This window comes from Mastomys coucha, unplaced genomic scaffold, assembly GCF_008632895.1.
Source record: "Mastomys coucha isolate ucsf_1 unplaced genomic scaffold, UCSF_Mcou_1 pScaffold16, whole genome shotgun sequence".
NCBI lineage: Eukaryota > Metazoa > Chordata > Mammalia > Rodentia > Muridae > Mastomys > Mastomys coucha.
This window is the reverse complement of record NW_022196898.1, coordinates 5,998,249-6,023,705: the sequence shown is the minus strand read 5'-3', so window position 1 is coordinate 6,023,705 and position 25,457 is coordinate 5,998,249. Positions and strand designations below refer to the sequence as shown.

Sequence of the window (25,457 nt, the reverse complement as noted above, 5' to 3'; positions counted from 1 at the left end):
GCTCTTTAAAGCTGGGCTGTAAAATGTGTGAGCTTTAAAGTTATAAATCCCAGCTCTCCCTCAGGCAACCTGTGTGCAAAATGGGATAGGATCCTAGCAAGTTTCCTGTGTGCTTCTCATAGCATGTTCTCGTAAACTGAGTTTTTTCCCTCAAAATAAATTTGGGTGGTGTGGGGGCTGTAGTTCTGGCAAGTTTTATAGTTCATATTTCATGTGTGGTACTAGGGAGGAATGAATGGAAGTTCATCTGCAGTTTCTGGGGCTGTATTCACAGTGCTCAGACTGCATGACTGGGTGACTTGGCTAGAAAGTATAGTCAAAACGCAGGGCAACTGTCTCTACTATGCCTGCAAGCATCTTCACAGCCTACACGCTGTGGATGGCATTTCCCTCCTGGATCACGGGAAGTTACCTTAGCAGTGCCCAGAATAAAGTGAGGGATGTAGTCAAAGCTCCCTCCCTTAGCCCATCCAGGAAAGAGTCATGATTTTGCCTATGCTTGAAAGACTCAGCCTAAGGATTTTCACCTTCTCCATGAGGAGAGGAGGACATGGTTGTGGTTTATCTGAAGTTGCAAACCATCTCCCAGATAACAGGGCCTTAGACTCTGTCCATGGGTAACAAAGTAGTTGTCTGTGGCTTTTCAGATATTTGTGATCTTACAGATAGTGAGTAGAGAGAGGTCATCTGTCTTTTCTTCTAGTGGAAACTTTCACTGAGACACCCATCCAAGGCACAGTATCTGGAATTTTTTCTACTAACTATTGATAAAGAACTGGTCCGCCTGGACTCAGGTTTAGTCAAGGACTGTCACATTTCACTGGGTGGATGTGGCACACTGCAGTGAAAGAGACTTCTAGATGGCTGAACTACAAACTTGGACACATGCAAACAGGTCACATATGAGTCACGTGTCTTACTTAATGGAAGAGTATCCCTCACAGGATATATATCGTTGGGAAAATAACAAGCCATACCATTTGAAGCAAGAGGAGCTTATTCTTAACAGCGGTTAATCCTCCTACACTTTTACTTTTGCAGATGGTTCTCCCTAATTGATTAAAGCCTGATTCCATCCCCAAGGGTGGAAATAGTGACATTAATATTCTGCATGTCTATTAAAAAGGAACTAAGCTCTGGAGCACTAAAGAGGCTTAACCCAAACCACACAGCAAGTTAGCAAAGAGTCAACTCAGCAATTCAGGTCCTTTTCTTAAGTCATGGAGAAATTCTAATGCTAATTAGTTTAAGGGACAAGTAGCAGCAATGGAAAGAAGTTATGTAGTTTGATGGACTGAACTCCCTTAGGTTGGAGCCCAGCTATGGGTGCTCACATAGAAGACACAGTTGTCTTTTCATTTATGGAAAGGGAGTAGAGCAGGGGAGCACTATTGCTGGTGTTCTTAGGCATCATACACCCACAGAGGATGTGAAAGGATTCAGTTGGGCCCACCCTTCCTTCCTTCTCAGACAGTGGGCGCTAACGCCTGAGGAGTCACCCACTCCTGTCCCCAGTGAGAGTCCCACCTGAGCTGCTGAGGTTTTCTCTACTCATTAGATTCACACGTTATAGTTTGCAAAGTAAATTCAGCTAACCCCTCCTCCATCCCCTCTGCAAGCTGTGCCTTCTCCCAAGCTCATCACCTTCCCCAGGGCCATCATTCTCATCCATAGAGCTGCAGACTTTCGTGGATGAAAGTGAAGTAGAGGAGCCGCCATGCTGGGAGATCTGGAAGGGAACAGAAACAGAATAAAAAAACCTGGGTCAGAACGATGGAGCCTCCACACACCACACCCAGCCCGGAATCTCAGGAGCTAGTGTTGCCCCCATCCCAGGGAGAAATTGGTCTTTAAACTTGGAAAAGGAGGTCTTAAGAATATTTAATGAGTTCCACAATCCCCACCCTCACGAATAGCCAAGAAGATGAGTGGCTAGGAGAGGCTAATCGTTTGGAAACACCTATGACTTCTTTTCTCAAAATCAGCATCCTTGAGCTCCTTTGCCAGATTTTAGGTATCTCACTCCGTCTTCTAGTCTATCCTAAGAGTCAAATGTGGTGCCATTCTGGCTTTATCTACTATTTTTCTATTTTTACAAGAACAAAGTCTCTTAAGTTAGTTATAAATATTCTACAAAAAAAAAAAAAACAGCAAACAACTCAGCTTTAGCAAAACTTTAAGAGAAAACTAGAAAAGTGGGTCTGCTACTCTTCACTTTGAGATAAAGATACACAGTAAACAGGAGGCCAACTTGGCTTGTTCCTTAATATGTCTAAGAGAAAGGCAAAATTAAAGCCTAGGTCAGAAGAGTCTCCTGTAACTCAGGCGGATTTGACTGAAGACCCATACGAGCAAACAGGGCTTTGACTGCAGTGGGAGGGAAATATTTAATATCAGTACTGGCTGGGAATGGTATTTAACAATGGATGCTTCTGTCTCCACCCCTGCTTCTTGAGAAAACAATTTGCACACAGTTATGCTATTTCTAAATAGTGAACACAGCTCATCCTAAAAGATCTTCCTTCTGTTCCCTGGGTTTATCCACTTGGTTGGCCTGATGGGAGCAGGAGGCGGTGAGGGGGCGGCATTGGCTCATGGTGCTGGCTGTCTGTGGAGCAGAGAGAAGGGAGAGCGGCTGTAGTTGCATTGATCACGAAGTGGTGATGAGAAGCAAACTTGACCTACATTTCCTCTGCTTACCCATCTCCCGTTCAACCTCCACCCCGCTCCATCCAGCTATAACTGAGCATAAAAAAGGGCAGAGAAGTTGTATGTGGCTCATACCCAACAGCCTCCTGCGCAGAAAACCCAAATACCTTTGTCTTCATAAAACAGATTTATGTGGTTCGGGATATACCATGTAACCACTCCAGGGCCATCTGAGGCAAGCACCACAGAACACTTCCTGAGTGACGAAGGGACAAAGACGAATATATCCCGTTGATGAGTTCATTAATGTTGACAGTTGACAAGATTAGAATGGAAATTATACTATTAATGATACCTGTTCTTCCTTATGGGACGTTCTAGAAGTTTTGATATTATTGTTTTATACCCCTGAATGTCATACCGTCATACTGGCATAATGTGCCCTGAATTTCCACAAATCACAAAAATATTCCCTCAATACACTTGGTAACGTGAACTCATCTGCTCTCATCTAGCCTCCGTCTGACTAGGAACATAGCTGTGTCCCATCCCAGAGCCAAGATCCTAATTTCCAAACAGAGGCTTCTCTTTTCTCTTTCTTTTCAAAACCACGACAGTACAGAATCACAACCCACCGTGTCAGAGGCACTGTAAATGTATCAGCTTCAAAGCCACACTGGCCTGACTCAAGAATTCCTGTTTGTGAAACTCTTATACTTATCATATCTGTACAGAAGGCTGAGCCACGGCAGGTTTACTACATTGCAGACTGGAGAAAGTAAACATTAACATGGTCGCACCGGAAGAGGTGTGTGCTTCCCAGAACATCAAGATTCTTGATCTCCTGCATGGTTCAAAATGCAGTGGCAATCCAGACAGAAAAGCACCAAAGAAGATGGGTAAGCTGGAGGATGTCTCTTCTGGGCTTTCAAGCCCTGGGTTTTGGGTTTATTTTGTTGTTGTTTTTATTTGTTTTCTCTTGGTATTGCAAATGGCGTTGCATAATGTAAGTCCATCATGAGTGTAGGTGGCAGGTGCTACCTTATGTTGTATTCCATTCTTTACAATCCAAAAACACTCTTCCATCAAGCACCCAAGTTGATAGACAACAGTGTGTTTTCAAAGGTGCTCACAGATTTTTTACTTAGAGAGAGAAAGAGAGAGAAAGAGAGAGAGAGAGAGAGAGAGAGAGAGAGAGAAAGGAAAAAGCTGCTTCTGTTAATAAGAACATCAGGTGCTCTGCACAGAACCTTGATTGGAGCGCATGGAGACATCTCTTAAAATGTAGCATTCCATAAACTTGCTGTATGCTATCCAGTAAACTATCTTACTGACTAATAACTTGCATTTTCAACTGAGTGTCAAATGTCTGTTGTCATGAATGTCTGCCACAGTGTCAGCTGTGTTGTTTTACCTTGTAAATAAAAGTCCCCCAAGGTTTCTAAGCTCAATGTACTTCGCATCTTTAAAGAGTAGGGTCAATGCAAGTGTGTTGATATCTACAATTGCTTTTGGCTTTTTTCAGCTCTTAAGTTTGTGTGTTTTGAAAATGTAACCCATGCTATTTCAGATTCCCTATTGGTTAAGAACTAGTAGATAACCCAGGATTTTAAATGAAAAGCTTATTTATGTATAAATAGGGTACTCTGAAAATGGAAAGTTATAGTTTTCTTTATTATGCTCAAGTGCAGTAAAATAAACCTATTGGCCTTCTAAGAACATTATCTCTTCTTTTTCCAAAGAAAAGATTCAGAACATTGCACAATTTTCAAAGGCAATGGTCCCTTCCTCATGGACTCAAAGCACTTCAGGAGCAGAACTGGACCTTAAATGATACTCCCTCTCCCATCCCATTTCCACCCAGAGATCAGACTCCCCACTACTGAGAGGTGGTCAGGTGACCCATGTCCCAATGCAACCAGTACTAAGCTCATCCCTTCCTTAGGCAGCAGCTTAATTGTAACAAGGCAAACTAGTAAAGGGCTTTTCCTTGTGTTGAAATCATATTTCTGGACATTTTCTATTCACCGTTCTTATTGCCCATCTCTGTAGGTAACCAGTGGAATCCATTTCCACAAGGCAGAACTTCAGATTTGTGGAGACAAACGGGTCTGCTTTGCACATGTCCATATTCTCTTGTTCATCATGTGACAAAGATCTGGGATTCTTCCCCCTCCTGGAGATATGGCAGAGTTGCCAATCCTTCTCTTTAATCCTGGTACTCAAAACTAAAGTTCTGATGAGTGTGTTCTGATCAGCACTGAATTTTCTTTGTCCCCAGTAAAGAACTGATTCACTTCAAGATCACAGTGGCTTCTCTGTGGTGCCAAGTTTTAATATTTTACCAGCCTAAGAGGTTAACCCATTTTCCTGTTTGATAGGTTGATTTTTATTGACCAAACACTGACACTTTGTGTTAAATACCACCCTCAATGGTATTTGTTTATTTTACATTCATTTTTCTCCTAGACTGTTACGTTTTGGATTCTGACTACCCTCTCCTTTTCTTTCCCTTCCTCTACTCCAGTAATCTGCTGAGGTTTGGTCTGTTGCTGTGTATTGTAATGCTAAATTCTTTACAGGAAGGTCTATGCCTCCGAGTGGATTCTCACTTTCATAAGCTTTTGTTGTGCAAGCCTTGTTCCTTGATTTAGTACTATTGGTTAGATAAAATTGGCTACAGCCAATTACTGGAGGGATTGGAGATAGGTGGGTTTTGAGTTACCTGGTAGGGGGTGTGGAGAAGAGAGGGAGAGAGATAGAGATAGAGATAGAGATAGAGATAGAGATAGAGAGATAGATAGAGAGAGACAGAGACAGACAGAGAGACAAAGGAAAAAAGGGAGGAGAGAAGACAGGAGGAGGAGAAGGAGAAGGAAGGAGAGAAGAAGAAGCCACCATGAGGAGAGATGGACCGTGAGCAGGTGGTAGGAGAAACAGAACGTATCTGGAGTACACCAGTAAGGAGGTAGCCAAGCCAGCAGTTAGAAGAGTAGATTAGGGGCTACACCGCAGTAATTGTCAAAGCCAAATACAATAACCCTAATCTGAGTCTCATTTATTCGTAAGCTAGTGGGGGGTGGGGTGGGTCAGTTTAAATTGGTTGTACTACAATGATCAGCATGGCTCCCTGTGGCAGTTGTTGCACCCTGCCTAGGTATACTTACACACTTAGTCTCCCCTGGAAGATTTTGATTTTGATTTGCATGCCTGGTGTGAAAACAGTAACAAGCACTTTAGAACTGACCTAATGAGATCAGCCAGTCCGTCATACTGATGGACAGGCACTCACGAGACTGGCTGCTTCTAAATGAAGCTGCTCTGCCTACTTTCACTGTAAGCAGACAAATCGCTGTAGAAGGGCCACACTGGCGAGATTTTATGGCGATTTCAGTAAGTTTGCCAACTGGAAGGCATCTGGGCCTAGAAGAGCCAAACACGTGGTTATTTTAGAATTTAACACAATTAGCTGCTCAGAGAGGTGCTGTGACATTTGAGATGTCGTCACCTCCCGGCAGACTTAATGGGAACCATTTGGGCAGGTTGCTGACACCTGGAGGCTTTTACAGAACACCTTCCTAAAAGCTCTGCCCTGCAAAGTAAGAACACACTGCATGCACAGTGATTTAGCCCGGGATCACATAACAGATGGGGACAGACGGTGCATACTTTTTGAAGTAAGTGAGAAAGCTGAGCCAACAGCTCTAACCACATTTTGCCAAGATGTAGCTGACGACCATGAAGTCAAAGAAACAGTCCATTTTTAAATGTTATGAGTTACTGACGCCATTTGTATGAATGTTGTCACTCAGCTGGAGTCCGCACTGCATCAAGATTTGGAAAATATCCAATCAATACAATTGACTCAAGCAGTGTAGACAAATCCGTCACATAACCAAGCCTTGGCTGGGTAACGGTACCATCTCCACCATCTACCTTGACAGACAGTTACTATTCTTTGATGTGAAAGGGGTTAAATAGAACCAAGAAACCAAGTGTGCTCACCCTTGTTTGATTTCTGAATTATCTTTGTCAAGGAAACATATAAAATACATGCTTCACAGACTAGCCACTGTCTGGAGAATCTTGATGTTAGGTCTGTGGAGAATTTGAAGACAACCCAATGCATCAATGTTTAAAACATTACTGTTCATGTGCAACATTGGAGACTAGTATGAGTTCATGAGATATAGAAAAGCCACACACTTATTTACTCGCTCAGTGGTTAAAGAGAGAAGGCTGAGGCACCAATCAGCAAAGAATAACAGAGGCGCGGCTGAGGCACCAATCGGCAAAGAATAACAGAGGCGCACTCTTGGAAATAAGACAGGCTCTATCTACATTCTTGATAGTGGGGGTTCAGCCTAAATAAACCATGAAATACACAATCACATTAATGACTAAGAATATTTAAAAATTCATAAAGATTCAGTCAAGTTGTTTAAAAGGCTGGGAAATTATTACTCAGGAAAGTGGTCTATTGATAGGAGAAACTCATATATAATCTTAGATTATGTATTTGCTAGAAAGACCATGGGAGCTAAGATTTCAAAAGTGATAGAATGTATTTACAATTTGATCTTGGATACACCAATCGTCTCCTTTGCCTCTACTGAGAATGTTTAGGCAAAAATCTCTATACGTGCCCTGTGAGCCATTTGTCCAGAGCCCATTACACTGTATAGCTAGAGCCACTGTCCATGAGCTACTCCTCCCAGAGTCATAGCTTGGAAGGGGTTAAGGGAGTCATCTCTGTACCCCATGGGTTAGAGCCTTTCTTTTAGAAAGTTACTTCTTGAGTCAAGTTTTTAGTCTTTAAGGAGGAGAGCTCATGGCTGTCCCAGGAACCTACTTCATTTAATCTTTGTTACATGAAGAGAATATGAATGTACTTTGGAATCATAAATTTGGGAAATTCCCTCTAGGTGTATTATCATAGCTATGGTTACTGATTGACTTTATCATGGAAACAAGAAAGAGAGAAAATTACAGCCAATTAATAATAAGGTCAACAGAAATCTGGTAAAAATGTTAGATTTAAAACTATAATGGCGATCTCCTATAAATTTAATGTGAAGTATTTCTTCTAACTTGAATGACAGAGTTTTCTATTCTCTAAACAGTACTATGAATGAAATAGATTTTTTTCCTAAGATAAAGGTACAAAGGGTATTATCATTATTTAATTGTAATTTATTGAATGTATTTATCTAGCATTTAAAGAGACAAGTATCCGTGTACATATCTGCATATAACCATATACATCTCACTGGAAATTCTACAAGTTTAGGAAAAAGGCCATTAATCCCAGGTGACTGTATGATTTTTTTTAAATGCATTTTAATTTTTTCCCATCAAGTTGCTAATTTGTCTGGCAAATTCACCCTAAAGGCGATCCTGAGAGGTAGGCCTATTGCCATGCAATGGAGCCCTCCGAAGTAGAGCTTCCCATCAGATGGATAATCTTGCTGTGTTTTTCCTGTCAGTATTTCACACTCACTGTCTGCTTTTCTGTAGCCTGTCTAGTATCACCTGCTGGTCCATTCCAACACAAAGGGGCTCTGCCCAAGGTGGTAAAGGCAACCCTTGACCCATGGTTATTTCAATTCCAGCATCTAATCAAAGAAACTCACTGAACAACATAGGCAGTTCTTCCTGTTTATTACATGGCTTGGCTAAGCTGCTAAGTGTCACAAAGGTAAGTTCAGGAAAGAGTAACATGGTGGCATGTGAAACACAAGGTACAGCATTTTCCAAGGAAACTACAGCAGAAGGGCATGGAGCTTTCAAACTGGGCAGTTCAATAACACATTCATTAGTTCTCATCTCTACAGATATCTGCTCAAATGATGTATTCCCTAATATATTGCTGCTTAAACCATTTTGATACCAAATGCTTTCCCCCACCCTCACCCCCACAAAGGAGAGACTATACATCCAAGCAACTTCAACTGCAAGTGGTATACAACCTTTATAAAGAAAATTCAACTTTATAACATTCATAGTGTTTCAAAGAGTCCACCGGAGGGAAAAAAGGAAGTAAGTTCCTTGTCTGGCAATGTGTTAAAACACCTCAAAAACACATCACAGTAAAATTAACTTCCATATTCTTTGCCTATTAATCTTCGAATATTTACTACCCTGGCTTCAAAAATATTGTGTGGCCATATATAATACAAATACCTAGTGTTTCATGCTTCACTTATGCTACCTCAGAATCAATCCATCACCTTTTATTACAATAAGATACATTTTTAAAGACACCATATGTCATGCACCCTTAAAATTATAGCAAGGGGCTCAGATTTTCCAGTTTTCCCTACACATGTTACAGGCACAAAATTACAAATGTTTTTCAGCTGACAGTTTAATGTGCTGTATCAGGCAATCATTATAATGAATTTGACGTATCTCTGATTTCCACACTATTTCTCTGTGGGTTTGTTCAACCAAACAAGTCTGTCACTAACATGCACAATTAGAGGCGCTGGCAAGGCCAATTCAGATAGGCACAAATGCACAGATGTACACAGACAATAAGCATTTTCAAGTGTGTATACACTCAGGTAGACATACATACACACACACAGCAAGTTGTCTTCAAAACATTTTAACAGTTTATAAGCATAAAAAGAACACACAGCATGGCCTTACATGTTGTCTGGCTTCATAATAAAACTTCAAATCAAATTTACTTTGACTTTCCCTACTTTTATTTCAGCATAACACTCAACTACCCACAAGTCTAGAAATCAGTTTGTTTAGTGAATATTGATTCATTGCTTGGATTTCAATATTTTTGTTTGTCTGGATTTCAAATAGCCTTGGATAAATCAGTACATGTGAATATTTGGTTCTGCTTCCTCACACTAATTTAGCAAACTTATTTTCAGCTTAATTATGTGCCAACTAATACGAACCTCACAACTTTATCACATAAAGCTTTATATATAATTCTACGGGAGCCAGTAACTTATAAGACCATATCACAAACCTCATCCTTTATTCTTCATGTTCTATATACATACACAGATCTTAATGGAGGCACACCCACATATACACTGAGTCCTACAAATGCACATAAACACCTACACACCTGTATAGATACATGGCCACCATTTAAAAAAAAAACAACTAGTAGTTCAACAGGTAAAACATATGGATTTATCTTTTAGGATTATTCTTATGTATTTTCATTCACAATTACTTTTTCTTAAATGAAACTTTTGGAATTCAGTGTTTTTAAATGGAAACAAAAGAACAGTCAGGCATAGCTGCAAAGAAGAGGAGGCGAGCGCCCTTGCTGCTTAGCATAGGGAGCACAGGTAGTGCCAGAGCTGCTCTGGGGTTTGAAGACAATAGGATCGGATCTTGAAATGTTAAGGTGACCTCATATGTGCATTGCAGGCATGTGTACAGATGGGTGGAGCTCAAACTTCTAGTTTAGAACCTATAAGAGTACAGGTCTTTTGCTAAAAGGACGCATCAAGACAATGACTTTTCCACATGGCTTCTGGCTTCACGCAGAGCACCATGTTTTGTATACCACTAGGTTTTTAGCTTATAAAATGCAGAAAGCAGGGGACTCTTTGTAACATCTTTCTTTCTAGGTATGTCTAAAAAATGTAACCACAAATGCAAAAGCCTGAAAAGGTCGACACAGCATAGTCTACGTTTAGGGGTTTAACAGCAAGAGAAAAGTGTGTGGCTTTTGTTGGCTGGAGTTCTCTCCTTCTCAGAAGGTCGTTTTTAAAGTTCAGTGACTAATGATGTTAGAAGGATTCTAAAAGCAGCCACATTTTAAGTCACTGTTAATTACCCATTGGGTCTTTACCAATGATCTGGTATGCTGCTTGGATGTTTAAAAATTCTGCTTTTGGATAACAGAATTATTCCTGCATAGGAAGAGATCTCAGGGTGTGTTATTTCAATCTCAGAGGGACTTTAGTTTCAAAAGTAAATGAGATATATGGCCCTTGAACAATCCTTTAATAAAAGTCATATGTTCAAAGATGAAATGCCATGGAATAGCATCTCTCTGGAACTACTTGAATGGAAAGTTGGCCACAATACCTACTGGCAATTAGTCCAAAAGTCTACTCTTTTTATGCTGTGTCTAAACAAAGCCATGATCTTTATAGCCATTGGCAATATCTGCTACTTACCCAGAGCAGATAGCATCTATTGGGTTTCCATAAGATTGACTGCACAGGGGAGTTGAAATTACTGGAATTTATGTTTTGTTCTGGACCATCTGACCCACTGCTTTCGTTGCATTTTTGACAGGTTAGTCAAATACATACTAATCTTTTCTGGGCTGAACTATATTAAGTAATGCATTTTTACAAAGACATAACACGGCAACAGACAGCACGGCATCCTCACAGATGTTTACTGTTTCAGCCAAAGACAAGGCAGCCCTTTGATCTCAGCAGGAGTCTCTGTTCATGTCTATTGGAAACAGTTTTAAAATCCAAAGTCTGGAGCAGGTATGATCATTTTCTGTCCTTTCAAGATGGAGGGATCGGTCTGCAGTTCTCAAATAACACGCCAAAGAAGTGCCCTCTCCTCTCTAACAGGCAGGGTAATGAGGCACTAATTATCACTCGGCTAACTTTTCAAATGCTGGTAGGATGCCTGGACGTCTTATTTTTCTTTTTCGGTTGGAATATTTTATTCACTTGTCAAGTGAGATGCTAGCATAGGTAACTATAAACCAGATGGGAAAATTTGCTAGTTGAACAGTCTACTGAGAGAAATAAATCAATAACATTTGAAACCTATGACAAGGCGACTCCTCTCCATCTTGAATCAGGCATTTTCAAAATGTTTTCAAGAGAAATTTGAAAGAAATCTAAAGTAAAAGGCTCCAAATGGCACCATACATTTTAAATCTGTCACCCTACTGAGATATGTCAAGCCTAGAGAATATAAAATCCATGCTTTGTAAGTCTTAAATTGTTAGTGTTTGAGCTAGTAAAAAGAAACGGTCAGGGGTGTGGTCTAAATACAATACACCATACACATTGATTTCTAACATCTAGATTTAAAAATAACTGTTTTACATTTAAGCAAAGCTGACTTACACTTTTGAAAATAGAGGACTAGAGGAGAAGAATTAGTAGGTTAATGTTTTAACAGTGGGTTATAATCATAGACACACTTGGTTTGACACAAAAGGAGTTTTGCATATGAAGATATCCCAAACAACAAGATGCAGGATGATCAGAATGGAGCTTTGGCTATCTGGAGGCCCAATGTACAAGCTCTGTTTAGAAGAATTCCAATTCTCAAACTGAGTTTATTTTTTGAAAAACAGTACAAGTCCCATTTTTTTCTTTTAGGTCAAAAACTTTACACACTTGAAAAAAATATGTATATTGTTGCTATTGTAGGGAAACATTATACAATTAATAATAATGACAAGTTATTCATGTCTCCGTGTAGCTGGAACTATTTTTATAAAAGATAATCTGGAAAAAGAAAAACTCACGTGACAACAACAACAACAAAAACCCAGAGAATGTTTTCACTGCTTAATGTTAGTCTTTGTGAGATGGCTCCTGCAGGAGTCCCTTGCAGACACATTCACTCAAAAAAATCCTCAAGAGTTTTTGTATTATTTTGCAATGAAAAACACTAATCAACTGTCTGATTACTTTTAACTTTCAAACTAAAAAGGTAAAAAGATTTTTACCTTTTAGAAAAACTGTGCCTGTTACTTTATTAAATTGTATACTAAGTACAGAAAAATTGTATTTATAGATCTACTTACTGATTAAAAAGAAGACTCATTTATAGAAATAGTGACTCCCTAATGCTGGATCGGTAGGGTGGTTCTTGTCCTTAATATTGGAGTCATATGAAATTTATCTGGAACCAGACCTTAATCATAAACTCCTCAGTGACGAGCAAATATTGTACTCAAACTCTCCTCGGTTACATCAAATGGAGGAGATACTTTAAAAAAATTTTTTTTCTTTCAAAGAATACCACGAGTAGAAAATGTCTGCACACTTGCTTTTGTATAATTTATTACTTATGCAAAACTCTTTTGTGTAGTTTGCTGTTAGATGCTTGCTTAGGAAATGGGAAACCTCTATCCCATCACAAACCATACACATCGCTCCATTGTGTCTTTTACACTGAGTCTCCTACTGAGTCCAAATCATCCGACGAGAGGGGGCGGTACAGGTCCTGTAAGATGAAGGGCAGGACAGATTCGTTTACTTTCCTTTCTTGGGTTCCCTGCTCCTCTCTGCGGAGCAACTTGGAAAGGGATGGGTCCTTGGCTCCTAACATCATTACAACTACTCAAGTCACCAACTTTGCATAAGAGAAAAGATACATAGGCAAAGCGATGATTTCATTTCATCGGCAAGGAAATGCTTCTTGAGCTACCACGGGCTCCTGCCTTCCTTCGAGTCCAGTTGAGTTATGGCCCCTGTTGCCTGCCAAGACCACCTCTGCTATTCAGTGTCTAGGCAAATCTTCCATGGACATTTTCTTCCCATTCTGGGGAGAAGAGTGTGCTTACCTCACAAAATAATTTGTCAGATGCAGCAGCTGGCATTTCAGGATATTCGGGACAGTAACTCCAGCGTGCAGCTGCACACAGCGTAAACCCAGCACACACTACCCTTTCACTTTTATGCTTGGGTGACTGGAAAAATCTCAGTTATACACAACCCACATCCTATCCCAAATCTCCGTCTAGTTCCTAACCTCTTAGCCATCTCTTCCCTTCTTCCTGCCACCCTGTCAGCTACTATATCTCAGTGTTGGTAGCCAAGCAACCCGTTCAGTTCCACCCAGTGTCTGCAGCTGGCTTATTTTCAGTTTTGTGCCGCCCACTCCTACGTCATCTGAGGGCTCAGTTAATCTACAAAAGTCAGTGGCGTGGGAGTGTAATGGGGAGCTTCATTCAACCTACCCAATACACTTTTTTCCTTGCTGTTTTAAGAAAAAGGACCCCCCCCCAAAAAAAAAGGTTTATGGATAGGAAGAAGGCCCAAAGCATTGACTTCTGAGGCTAAGAAAGTGCTTCTAGAAGCCACTTAAGTAATTGTCCTCTGTATAAATGGGGGGGCTACTTGGTTCACTGTCTCCAGTGTGTTTAATGAAGAAATGAATCTGATAGGCAGACTTATCTCTCATATGACTATTCTAAAATGTCAAAGGAAGTAATTTAGAAACTTGATCTTAAGGGGAGAAAAACAGCTTATTAAATCTGTATATTAAATAGTTAACATAAGTAAAATACAGATATTTTGCTTGTAAAGAAATCAGTTATATACTTTAATACTTCTTTTAAAAATTAGCTTCTCCTGTATTTTAAGGGAAGTGTGTGTGTGTGTATGTGTGTGTGTGTGTGTGTGTGTGTGTTTGCCAACTCATTTTCTGGGTATGTTACTAGGCAACATAGAAAGAAAAAATAGAAGTGGCTACTGTTTTCTAATTTGCAATAAAATGAATTAATTCATTCTTTGAAGTGTCTTCTTTTAGCACACGCCATCTTTCTCTTATTTCAATATTTCCTGCATAGAAGTATAGCCAACCGTTTGAATAGAATATTAGCCAAATTTGAAACAGGAACAATTTTTAGGGATATTATGGTCCTATTTTAACAGGGAGGGATTATTTGATGCAGTTGTCTACACAAAAGGATGAAAGCTGCTCTCGGGAGAGCAGCTGGAAATGCCTCCATGGTACATAGACGGAGGGTGTTCATGAATTCAAAGGCTTGAGAAAAGGACCATCTTTGAATATATGTAGCCAAACTCAAAAGCCTAGAAACTAAACCGTCTTTGAGCGCATTTAGTATCCTGCTTACAACATGTGTTTAATAAATGTTTTCAGATGGTGCTAAACTCTTTGTCCCTCTAAAAGTAAACGAGAAAAATTTTGGCTCCCTCAATGATTGTGCTATACTAGTGGCTTAAATGGCAAGATGAAAAACCTGTCAGCGAGCCATACCTGTTAATTTCCAAAGGGCTAAAAAGTGTTAATTATGTAAGTCAATGACTACAAAGCTGGAAGAAATTTTTCTGCCTCAGTTGAACGAAAAATCCCATGGAAGCCGAGAAGAAAGGGAGACAAATTCTAGCCTTGTTCTGCTAATAAAGGATAGCTGGGAAAAATTGTATACTCCAAAGATGGAGGGGTCCCCACCAGAAACTCCTAGGGAGAGAACCTGGCATGTATTCTCAGTCATTCTAAATTTAGTCTCAACAACTAACCTGAGATATTACAATAAAGTCTGAGACTGAGTTTGGTGGATCAAAAAGTATTTTTGTTCCTGTGCTAGCTCTGAAACACATATACACTTCAAGAGAAAGGATGTTCCGGAGACATTCTCTGTGCTAGATCTCTGGCTGTTCTACAGAAGGGAGCCTTTCTGGCTAGTATCTGTGAGTACAGGATGGCCACACCATCTGCTCTTCCTTCACCGAAGGCTAATCCTTTAAGATCGTGAGTGAATTTGGCCATTTCTGTAGCTCACTAATGATTCCTAAAATTACTGAAGACCAATGACAGACTTCTCTAGTAAAAATGATTCCACCATTGACTAGAGAAGCACAAAAATCACAGGCTTTAACAGACTAAACAAGCTCAACTCAATGCTAGACGAATCAGTAGAGAAAGAAATTTGGGGCAAGAGGTTCAAAGTGACTGACTGATTTCTTTTTGGTCCCCACTTAAACAAGATTGATGGTTCTAGCAGCCTGAAGATCCATTTTGAAAGAGGAAATTTGACAGAGAGGGACTTCATATTTGATGAGCTTAAATTCATCAATTTTTAGAAGTGTCATTTAAATGCATAATAAAAGAAATTAAACTTAGACATTCTGATATTTAAATGCAATAGCCTCTGAGAAGTCCCCGTTGGTTAAATTATTCAGTAGGCACCATCACATAAGTCACTTAAGTAAACGTAATTCTCTCTTCTCTGGAATCAGGACCCTGAGGGGCATCTTCTTTTTTCAGCATGTCCTTTCCTTTTCCCTCATCTCCAATTCTTCCCTTCTGACCTTGGTATAACTGGAGTGGATGAGCAGTCTAGGCAGTGAAGGGATCTACGAAGTTTTTCATTCCAGATGAAGAGCTAACAGTCACTCCCTTGCTAAGCTCTGGAGAAGTTGACACTACTTCCAGTAACTTTTATACATCTGTCTCCATGCTCAGTGAATTTCTCTGCTGTTATATAAGAGGCTCAAAATAAATGTAAGAGAATGTGCTCAGTGTGGGTCCATTGACAAAACTGGTATCCTATGTTCCCATGGCCTGCTGCATGGGCTCCCCAGCTGCTCTGGACCACCCTGCTTACCACTGAGCAATTTCCACCAGGATGCTACCTCTATTGACCTTCCTTTTCCTTAAGAGACTATTCATGGCTGCATCGAATAAAACCGTCTATGACTAAGGGCACTTGCATTCGTTATAAAGTACGTGTACTATGAACAAACAAGAGGGAATTTAAAACTGAAGCAGCAGTTGCACATTCTATTCAGAATTAAGACTGGGCGTATTTGCGGAAATGGAAAGACCTGGGTTCTAGCTGAACCGTTGCGATGGTGAGTGACCCACAGCAGGCTACCCTTGCCATGGCTTGGCCATGCCCCCCAGAAAAGCAGCATTTTCTGCTGACACCCATGCCACTTTGCAACACAATCTAGACAGATTTTAAATAGATGGCTTGCTTGTGTCCTTACCCTCTGCTTCCTCAGGCTCCCTGGGCTGGTGGGTGATGGACTTGGTGATTTGCCCGAGCGTGGAGTAGAGAGCTGACTACCAGGGGTTCCATTAACTAGAAATAAAAGGAATCACACACAGAGAAAAAGAACACATTAAAGAATTTTCATGGCAATTCGTCTTCTCAAGGAAATAGACAGTCAGAAAAGGGACATCAGCTAAAAATTAGACCCATTATGAGACTCACGAAGAAAAGTCTTAGGAAATAGCGCCTTCAGACACTCACTGTTCTGTTAATCTTGTGTTTAATACAACAGCAGTTTATATAATTTTTAAAAATGTACTTTGCACAAGTTTAGTTTTTGTTGCTGTTGTTGTTTTGTTTTTTGGTAGGTTTATTTAAGCCAAGAGAGAGTTTCATGAGTATGCTCAAGGCTTTGAGAAGTGTGTGTGTGTTTAGTTAGCCAGTGGGAGAAAATGTTGAAATCACTCACAGGTGGCATTCCCAGAGACTTGAAAAAAATGGTCCATTGTGTTTTTATAATTTAATAACTCACGTTTAGACATTTCTACATTCATTTATGTCCTGTCTATTCCCCCCACCCAGCCTGATTCTGATGTGTCTGCCTCAAACAGGACAAAATAATTGCCCGCAGATGCTGAGAACCCCCACACAGTTTGTCTTTGTTGCTATTGAACTGATAAAAAAAGCTGCCAACAGGTCCCAAATTCTGGAATTCTACCCAACACTCAAGTTGTGGAAAACGTTGTCAGCAAGCTGAGATGAAACCACGGAGCCAGGCTATCCTTTTCTCTAGCTAGCGCCACCTCTGAGAACACATACCCCCCGAAGACACGACTGTATAAAGATATCAAAGGCTGCCTGCCACTCTTAACTTGGCAACCTTGCAGATGCACAGGGAGAGAAGAATCAGACAGGAGACACATACATTCTGGAAGGTGCCCTGGGGGAGAGACGGCAGTGCATTCCACTTACCTTCTATGAGTTCTAACATGGACACAGTCTTAGTGTTTGACCTGACAATAGCCAAGAGCCAGAGCCTCTTCTCAGCACCAAGCCCAACACCAAGCCCAGCACCCGCAGACTGGGAAGCAGTTGGATTAGCTAGGGACGGCTAAGGCTGCTCGGTGAGCGGGCTGAATGAGATGCAGGATTCATCAGCAGATGCCTTTTCCTGCGTAAGGCTGACGTCTTCCCAGCGGCAGTGGGAGGTGCGGGTTCTGTCTTAGGCTACATCAAAGGTGTCAATTAAGCCTCATGCCAACGCGTTGCCACCGCAACCCCCACCAGACACACACTCACTCCTCACTCCGGAAGCCCCAGCCGGCTCAATCCTTTGCACTGAATCATAATGAAGCGCCTCTGGGGGCAGGCAACTCAGTGACTCACACAAGAATCAAGATGACAATAACTCTCCCAAAAGCCTGGCGAGTTTCAGGTGATAGGGACACACAAAAGTCTGTGTGTTTGTTGATTTTATTTCTCATACACCGAGTTCTCATAAAAACTTAAGGAGCCAGGGGAGGCGAAAGCTCCTTGGTACCTTTTGTCTCTACTCCAAAGATCTTTAAAATGTCACATACTATACTAATTGGTAGTTTTTCCTTTGAAATATATTGATAACTATTTCTTTAAAACCTTGGGGGGGGGTTGACTGATGTTTTTGTATGGCATTACAGCAAGCTGTGAGTGTTTTAATTTGTTTGTATGCTACTGGGCTGTCTTTATTCGATGAATCTCATGTTCATGCCTTACTGGACTAGAATTCCAGCCAGTGGTCTCTAAGGGAAGGGCTAGACTAGGAAATACAAGATTTCAGCATGGCTGTAGATGCAGAATCTATGCCTACCAAGGGAAGAGTTGCTGCACCTAGTGGCTGACTGAAGGGCACCTTTGATTAAATTAACATCAAAGTGCCCACTTTGACTCTATAGCTAACTGGAGATGGAACCCAGGCTTGGGTGGTGGGGCACACATACCAGCGGGCACTCTCTGAGCAAACGCAGAAGCTCCGCTCAGCAAGTGTGTAGTACGTTCTATGCACCAGTCAGTGCATTTGGACCTTTAGAAAGTATCCTCTCTTTGACTCCTGATGATTTTGTGACATGGGCAGTATTATTTCCCCCCATTTTACAGATGAGGGAGTTGAGTCGTAGACAGTAGAAGTCAAGTCTGAGATCTAAACTACACAATACACCACCTACATGCACACTTCCACTCTCCCCTCACTGCAGCAGACTTTCAGGCCATAGGGAAATCAGAGAACCAATCATGACATTGAAGTGCTCAGAGAGAAGTTACTGGAATTCTTAACTAATGGGGTCAAGGTTGGACTGTAGCCCATGGAGAAGGCAGTGGGAAAGGGATTAACTGCATAAGATGAGGAAGACACAACAAGGAAATGTGTTTTTGAGACCCCCTCCTGTGAGAGATAGGCATGGGAAGGGATCGAGAGAAGCTGAGTTGGAGCAGGAGATAGAACGAATGCAGGTGAAGGGCTCAGCAGGGACCATAGACCATTCAGGGTGTTGAAATCCATGGAAGAGGGTTTGGTTTGCATTCAAAGGGCAATGAGAAGCATTGAGTGATTTTAAGGGGAGCCAAGGGTCCAGACTGCATTTTAGAAAGCTCTCAAGAGCCCCTACATGGTCAAGAATGGATTCCAGGGGAGCAATGCTGGGCATGAGGCAAATCCCTTACATTACTGTCAAAGCAGGGTCAGCAAGACAGCTCAGCAGGTGCAGGCATTTGCCACCAAGTCTGAGGACCCAAATTCAACCCACCTTTTCCTTCAACATTTCAAACAGAAGATCCTACATTTTCTTCTTCACTGGAACCACAAATTCAAGGTTTCATATGAGCCAATGAGCACACATGGTACATGCTAAAATCTCTTTCCCACAGGAAGCTTATTGTTGAATATGAAAGCTCCTAAAACATCCTAGATTTTGGGAACAGTTGACTAATTCACTGCACTAATGAAGAATATATCTATATCTCTATATATGTATATATATGTGTGTATATGTGTATATATATATATATGTGTATGTGTATATATGTATATAGGTACATATGGACTTAAAGGGCTTCTTCTCCTTTCAGTTGGATTCCTAGGGCTCTCAGATGCCAGGTACCATGTAGATATTTTCACCTGTGAAGCTGGGAAAAATATTAAAGACAGATCTCAAAGCAAGACTAACTGAGAGATAAAGTGCTTCTCATTTTCACTGGGTAAATATTTCACTATGTCCCTGACATGACCAGATACCATATTTAAAGGAAGAAAGAAGAAAGTAGGACATGAAAAGGGGGTGGGGAGTGGACCCTGGAGGGAGAAAGTTTAAAGGAACTGGATTTGGGAGAGTTTGCAGGAAGGGATAAACATCACTAAGGACGTGTGAAAAACTCAGGCGGGGACCTATTTTCTAAGTTAATTAAAATATAATTTTTAACAAGCTAAGATAAAAAGGTCATGGCAGGAGATAATGCTCCTTCCAGGAGCTACAAAAATATTCCTGCTGACGTAGAGTCTTCTCCAGGAGCTCTTGGTCAAGGGAGTGCCACTGATCCCCGAAAGAACTAAGCTTCATGCCGTTGACCTGGTTGTCCACCAGAACTGATGGTAAACCCTGTTGCTAATGACACATACTATGGGCACTGAATGTAGGTAAATCAAGCTGGGGGAGATCTGGAAGCTTCCTCCCTAGTAGCGGGCTGTGGTGGTTTGAGTGTAAGTGGCTCCCATAGGCTTACATAGTTGAACTTTGGGTTCCAGGTTTGTAAACTATGAAGGAAGGATTAGGAGGTGGGCTTTGTTAGATGAGTTTGGGCTTTGAGGTTTCAGAAGCCTACCCCAGGCCCAGTCTCCATTTTTCTAATAATATGTGTGTTTTACTGCTCCAGGGCCATGCCTGCCTGTCTTCTACCATGCCTCTTGCCATAATGATCATGGACCAACCCTCTACAACTATGAGCAAGCCCCCAGTTAACTGCTTTCTCTATATGTTGTCCTAGCTATAGTGTCTTTTCACAGCAATAGGAAAATAACTATGACACTGGCTTTCATGGTGATGGAAGGTGCTATGCAGGCTGCTGGGAGAGAAAAGTCATCACCCAGCTGTGAACCTGAGCTACAATAAGCTACAACAAGCTTATTTGAGCTTACAATAAGCCCTGGCAAGATGTGCCTACAGGTAACAGTGGCATGAATGTATGGTTGGTAACCAACTACTATTTTAATGGGATAAGAGGCCTTACCTCAGGAAGGAACTCATCCCTGTACCATTAACCTGGTCAAGAGGTGATGACCAAGAAACTGTAGGCCATGCAGGGAACCCACTACTATAATTTTGCTACATGGACACATGATCAAACTGCATTCTAACTAGACATGTTTATATCCATAGATTGGCAATACTATCAGCCTTACTCAGAGAAACTTATTTAAGCTGTAGCACTGAGTACAGAGACTCATAACTGGTTAAAATGCTGAGCCTTAGGAACATTCTGGAAGAGGACATCCATGGGGAATGGGAAGGAGAGTCAAGAAGGACTTCTTGTGGACATGACATGGCCTTTGTTCCCATGAACTCACTGAAGCTGTTGTTATCTAGACAAAACCTATACAAAATTATATCCATCAACATTTCATCCTGCAAGAGGTCCCAACCTTCCTGAGGGTCTACTGATAGCTAATGGTTCCTAGGGAAAGGGGTGTCGCTTTCTTCAGTCACATAGCCATGGATACGGTTTCCATGCTTCTGTAAACAGCCTCCCACCGACACTCATGCAAGCACCTCTAATTCGTGTAATGGGTCACGTAGACACAGACAGATAGGAAAGTAGGTTGGACACACTGGGGAGAGTGAGGGTTTTAGCAGAGAGGGAGGGGGATGACAGAGAGCAATGGGGTGAAAATGACTAAAGTTCATCATATATACACATGAACTGTTAAAGACTAAAACCAACAAATAAATGAAAATTTTGGAAAGTCAAGTAAGGTGGTAGAAGCCTATCAACTTTGCAGTCATGAAATAGATGCAGGGGGATATAGTACTTGATTCAGGGCAGTATACACATTCAAATAAAGGGACCCCGGGTCATATAAGAAGACCCAGAGAGGCAGAAGGGCATATGGGTAATCAGCTAGAATCATATGCTAGAGTTTGCAGATCACTAGGAATTAAAATGAGAGTTGGGGAGGGAACAAAACCACCACTTCTGCTGAAGTAAGGGCTCTCCTAAGCAGAAAAAAAATGGCCAAAAAATGTCTTCAGGAAACAACTAAGGGTATCTGTGTCTCTCTGGGAGAAGCAGGACTGGACAGATTTGCCTGTGACAATTTTAAAATACAAAGGCCTCTTGAAGTAACATCAGTGGCTAGATGTTTCCCATCTCACCCCAGACAGTTCTTTGTAACAGAATCAGAATGCACACGGACTTTTGATCTGTCTTTTCCTTTTCTGGAAACACAGACCTAAATTCTGCTTTAAAAGGTAGACATAAAGAGAGGAGGGAAGGAGAACCACTGTGGGAGCTCTAAGATGCAAGAGATGTTAAAAGAAGCTACACACCAGACCCACTTCATACTTACTACTGCCTCAGCCGGAATCCCCACCCCTCCCTCTCTTGCTAGAATAACTAAGCTTACTCAGGAGCAAATGGCTGCCATGCTTTCTCAGGGTTTCTGCACATTTGAAGATGTTTATGGTACGAAAGGCAAAGAGCCTGGAGCTCCATTTGGCCTTCAGGACTTTTGTAAAAACAAAAACAAAAACATAGATTTTACAAAGAATTTGCATTTGTAAATTGGGTCTTACCTTTAAAAAGTCAATTAGGAAGTTTTATCAACATCTTACCAGAATACAAAAACGAATATGTTACCAAAAAAAAAAAAAAAAAAAAAAAAAAAAAAAAAAAAAAAAAAAAAAAAAAGAAACTAGGAAAATGTTTAGGAATGAGATTATATTTCTTACAATTTCATAAATTATAATGAACAAATTTTAATTATTACTATTACATTGGTTTTTGGAGGCAAGGTCTTGCTAAGTACCTCAGGCTAGACTGGAATGTGATCTTTGTATTTTCAGCCTGTTGAGGACTGATTATAGCATGAGCCCCCACGCCTAGATTTTACAATAGATTTTTATAAGTAAAAACATAAATGTCCAAGTGATAACTTGAGCTGCCATTGTTTGCTTTACCCTTGGACTGCATGTATAAGTTCCAAGCTGCTTGCTAGGACAGAAAGTTCTTTACCTTTTTTGTATTTTTTAATTTAATTTATTTTTAATTATTTTAAAATTTAATTAAGTGTTGCATGGTCACTTTTGGGAATGAAATCCACTTGCCATTTTCCTGCCATACAAAGGTCTAACATGCAAGGCTTGTTTATCTTTGGCACTGAAACATCCAGGCCCAGGAGAGAAAGTGGAGGCAAATGCATGCATATCTGTAGGTCCCAGGGTGGCCGTCAGCTGTCCAGGTGAGGCTCCAGATCCTGCCTTAGACTGCCTTTGGTTTCCTAGATACAGGGGAGACTGTTAAGGGTCCAGATTTTCTTTCAGAGCCCTGTGTCCATTATCAGGATGACATAGGTGGGAGAAGAATGAGAAAGCATATAAACTCAATAAAAACAAACCAACACAAACAAACAAAACACCCAAAAGTACACAAAGATGATAGCATAACAGGGGAAGGGAACAGTTCAAATGTTTTCTCCTTTCCTGATTTTCCCTCCGAAAACCTCCTATCCCATCCTGCCTCCCCCTGCTTCTATGAGGATGTTCCCCCACCCATCCACCCACTCCCACTTCCTCATCCTGGCATTCCTCTACACTGGGCCATCTACCGAGCCTTCACAGGACCAAGGGCCTCTCTTCCCATTGATGTCTGACTCTGGTAAATATGCGGGTGGAGCTATGGGTCCCTCCATGTGTACTCTTTAGTTGGTGGTTTAGTCCCTGGGAGCTCTGGTGGGGTCCAGTTGGTTCATATTGTTGTTTCTCCTATGGGGCTGCAAACTCCTTCGGCTCTTTTAGTCCTTTCTCTAGTTACTCCAGTGGGGACCCCGTGCTCAGTCCCATGGTTGGCTGCAAGCATCTACCTCTGTATTTGTCAGGTTCTGGCAGAGCCGGGTGAAACAGAGCTTTCATGACTCTGAAGAGACTGTATGCTGGGTGGGAGCAATGGAAAGGAGTGGCCACCAGGAACAGTGGTAAAAGATAGACATGCTTCCTGGTATTTCCCAGTTCATTCATGCAGTCAGCAACCACCCAGAAGGAACCATGAACTAAATAGGTTAAATGACAGAAATTTTGAGTTTCTAACAGTTGGTCCAAGACTGTGGTTATAGTGAGGGGCTTAGCACAAGCACCATGGGTCAACATAGCTACAGTCAAGAAGCCCCTCTGAGCCTCTATCCACCATTTGAGACAGCATATCCTCCTCCCACCTCAGCCTGAGAGCCAGGCTGGGGCAACCTAATCAGGAAATCATGGAGAACATTCCCAGTCAAGACCCCACAGCCATGGGATGTTGCCTGCATGAACTTCTTAGTTGCGTCCTCACTTTGGTGGTTCTATGAACTCCTTTCATTGTGGCTTCCCTCCACCTCCAGCTTCTTGCCTTTGGGGCTGTTACTTCTCGCTCACAGTTTTCTAGATTCCTCTGATCTGCTCTCAGAAAGTCAGACAACCTTCTGCCTTTTTAATTTTTTAATTTTTCTTTTTCATTTTCTATTTTGTATTCTCATCTTTGCAAATCTCTGGATGGTGCAGAGGAGTCATACATTTCTATTGTTTAAAAAAAAATTGCTTTATGCCAGGGTCTACGCTGTCAGCTCAAATCTCCTTACTAAAACAGTCACTTATGTTTCCTGACTTTTCTATGGCATCACACATTTCTCATGCCTAAAGGAGGAACTGCCCTTCCAGCTGACCTGGACAAACAGAATCTATCTCTGTTGCTCTCATCCTCACATCTGGTTAAATTAGTTGGTTTACAACCCTTGGAAGTTTTCCTCCATTCCCAACAAGGTTTCGGTTCTCTCCCACTATTTTCTTTCCACGGGGACTATAGGAGCCTCCCTCCCTGCACATAGAGTTGTCCTGTCTAGGGTGGTGCTCTGTTGCTGAGACTCAGCAGTAGCCTTTGACAACCCTTCTAAAGCCCTCTTTTATCTCCTAACACCAATAACAGGAAACATCGCTTCGTGGCCCTGTGCAATCTGACATGTAGCTCAGCTATGTCATGTTTTCCAGACCTTTCCAGAATTCCATTCCAGAGACTGTCATTGTGTAGCCCAGGATTACTGCAAACTCACACTCCTCCAGCCTTTTGAGTGTTGGAATTATAGGCATGTGCCACCAAGCTCAGTTCCTTATAGTAATGATAACTATTCCTTATGCTCTCATGCTTTATGCCTTCATTTAAATTGAAGAGAATATCCTCCTGGCCCTTGCTAGTATTCTAGCAAGATTCTTCCAGGCCAAATTTATAAATCCTGGTCTCCTGGAAGTTACTCTGATTGGGATAATGATGCCTGCTTACTCTCTTCATCCTCAGGGCCCTTATGACACTTAGTACAGCATACTAGTAGCACCCCCAACCCCCAACTAGAATATAAATGAATTTCTCAGCTAGGACTGGGGTTTAATTGTTGTTGTCTTCTTGGGGCCTAAGGCATGCTGGGATGAGGCAGATGCTCAGGAAATGTCTAATTAACCTGGCATTAACAATGAGGAGCTATGCAAGGCAGTTGGTACAAGATGCTATCCCCAAGTAAACATTAAGTCATGATAATGGTTCAGAGCTATGGACCCCATTTGGAGCAAATGCTGAATGGGTGAGAAGAGAATAGTTGTGGGAATAGGTTTTAGATACTTGAAAATTTGGAAACACAAGAGATGAACCACTAAGCTCTTGGTGAATTTTATCTTCAATAATTCTGTTGGAGCCCTAAAGCAGAAATGTTCCTTCATACAGTACAGACACTGAGTCTTTCCACTGAAAGAAAGGATGGAGCTAAGATTAATAGCTAGCAGTTTGCCTTTGAAGGTATCTGATAGAAATCAATAGAACTTGCCAAATT

General features: G+C 41.3%; 1 protein-coding gene across 10 annotated transcripts in view; it reads right to left on the bottom strand.

The window, feature by feature from the left end:
* Positions 1–25,457, bottom strand: part of Dclk1 (doublecortin like kinase 1) — a 299,253-nt gene that overhangs the window by 59,064 nt on the left and 214,732 nt on the right. For 3 of the 10 annotated variants that reach the window (XM_031373869.1, XM_031373868.1, XM_031373873.1), the window contains exons 6-7: positions 16,362–16,456; positions 1,597–1,729 (exon numbers count right to left, since the gene is read on the bottom strand). In XM_031373869.1, the coding sequence (XP_031229729.1) occupies positions 1,597–1,729; positions 16,362–16,456 (228 nt within the window). Of the gene's footprint in view, positions 1–1,596; positions 1,730–8,293; positions 12,847–16,361; positions 16,457–17,338; positions 17,716–25,457 lie in introns of those variants that run through there. The other 7 variants (XM_031373877.1, XM_031373876.1, XM_031373875.1 and 4 more) reach the window with 4 other exon arrangements.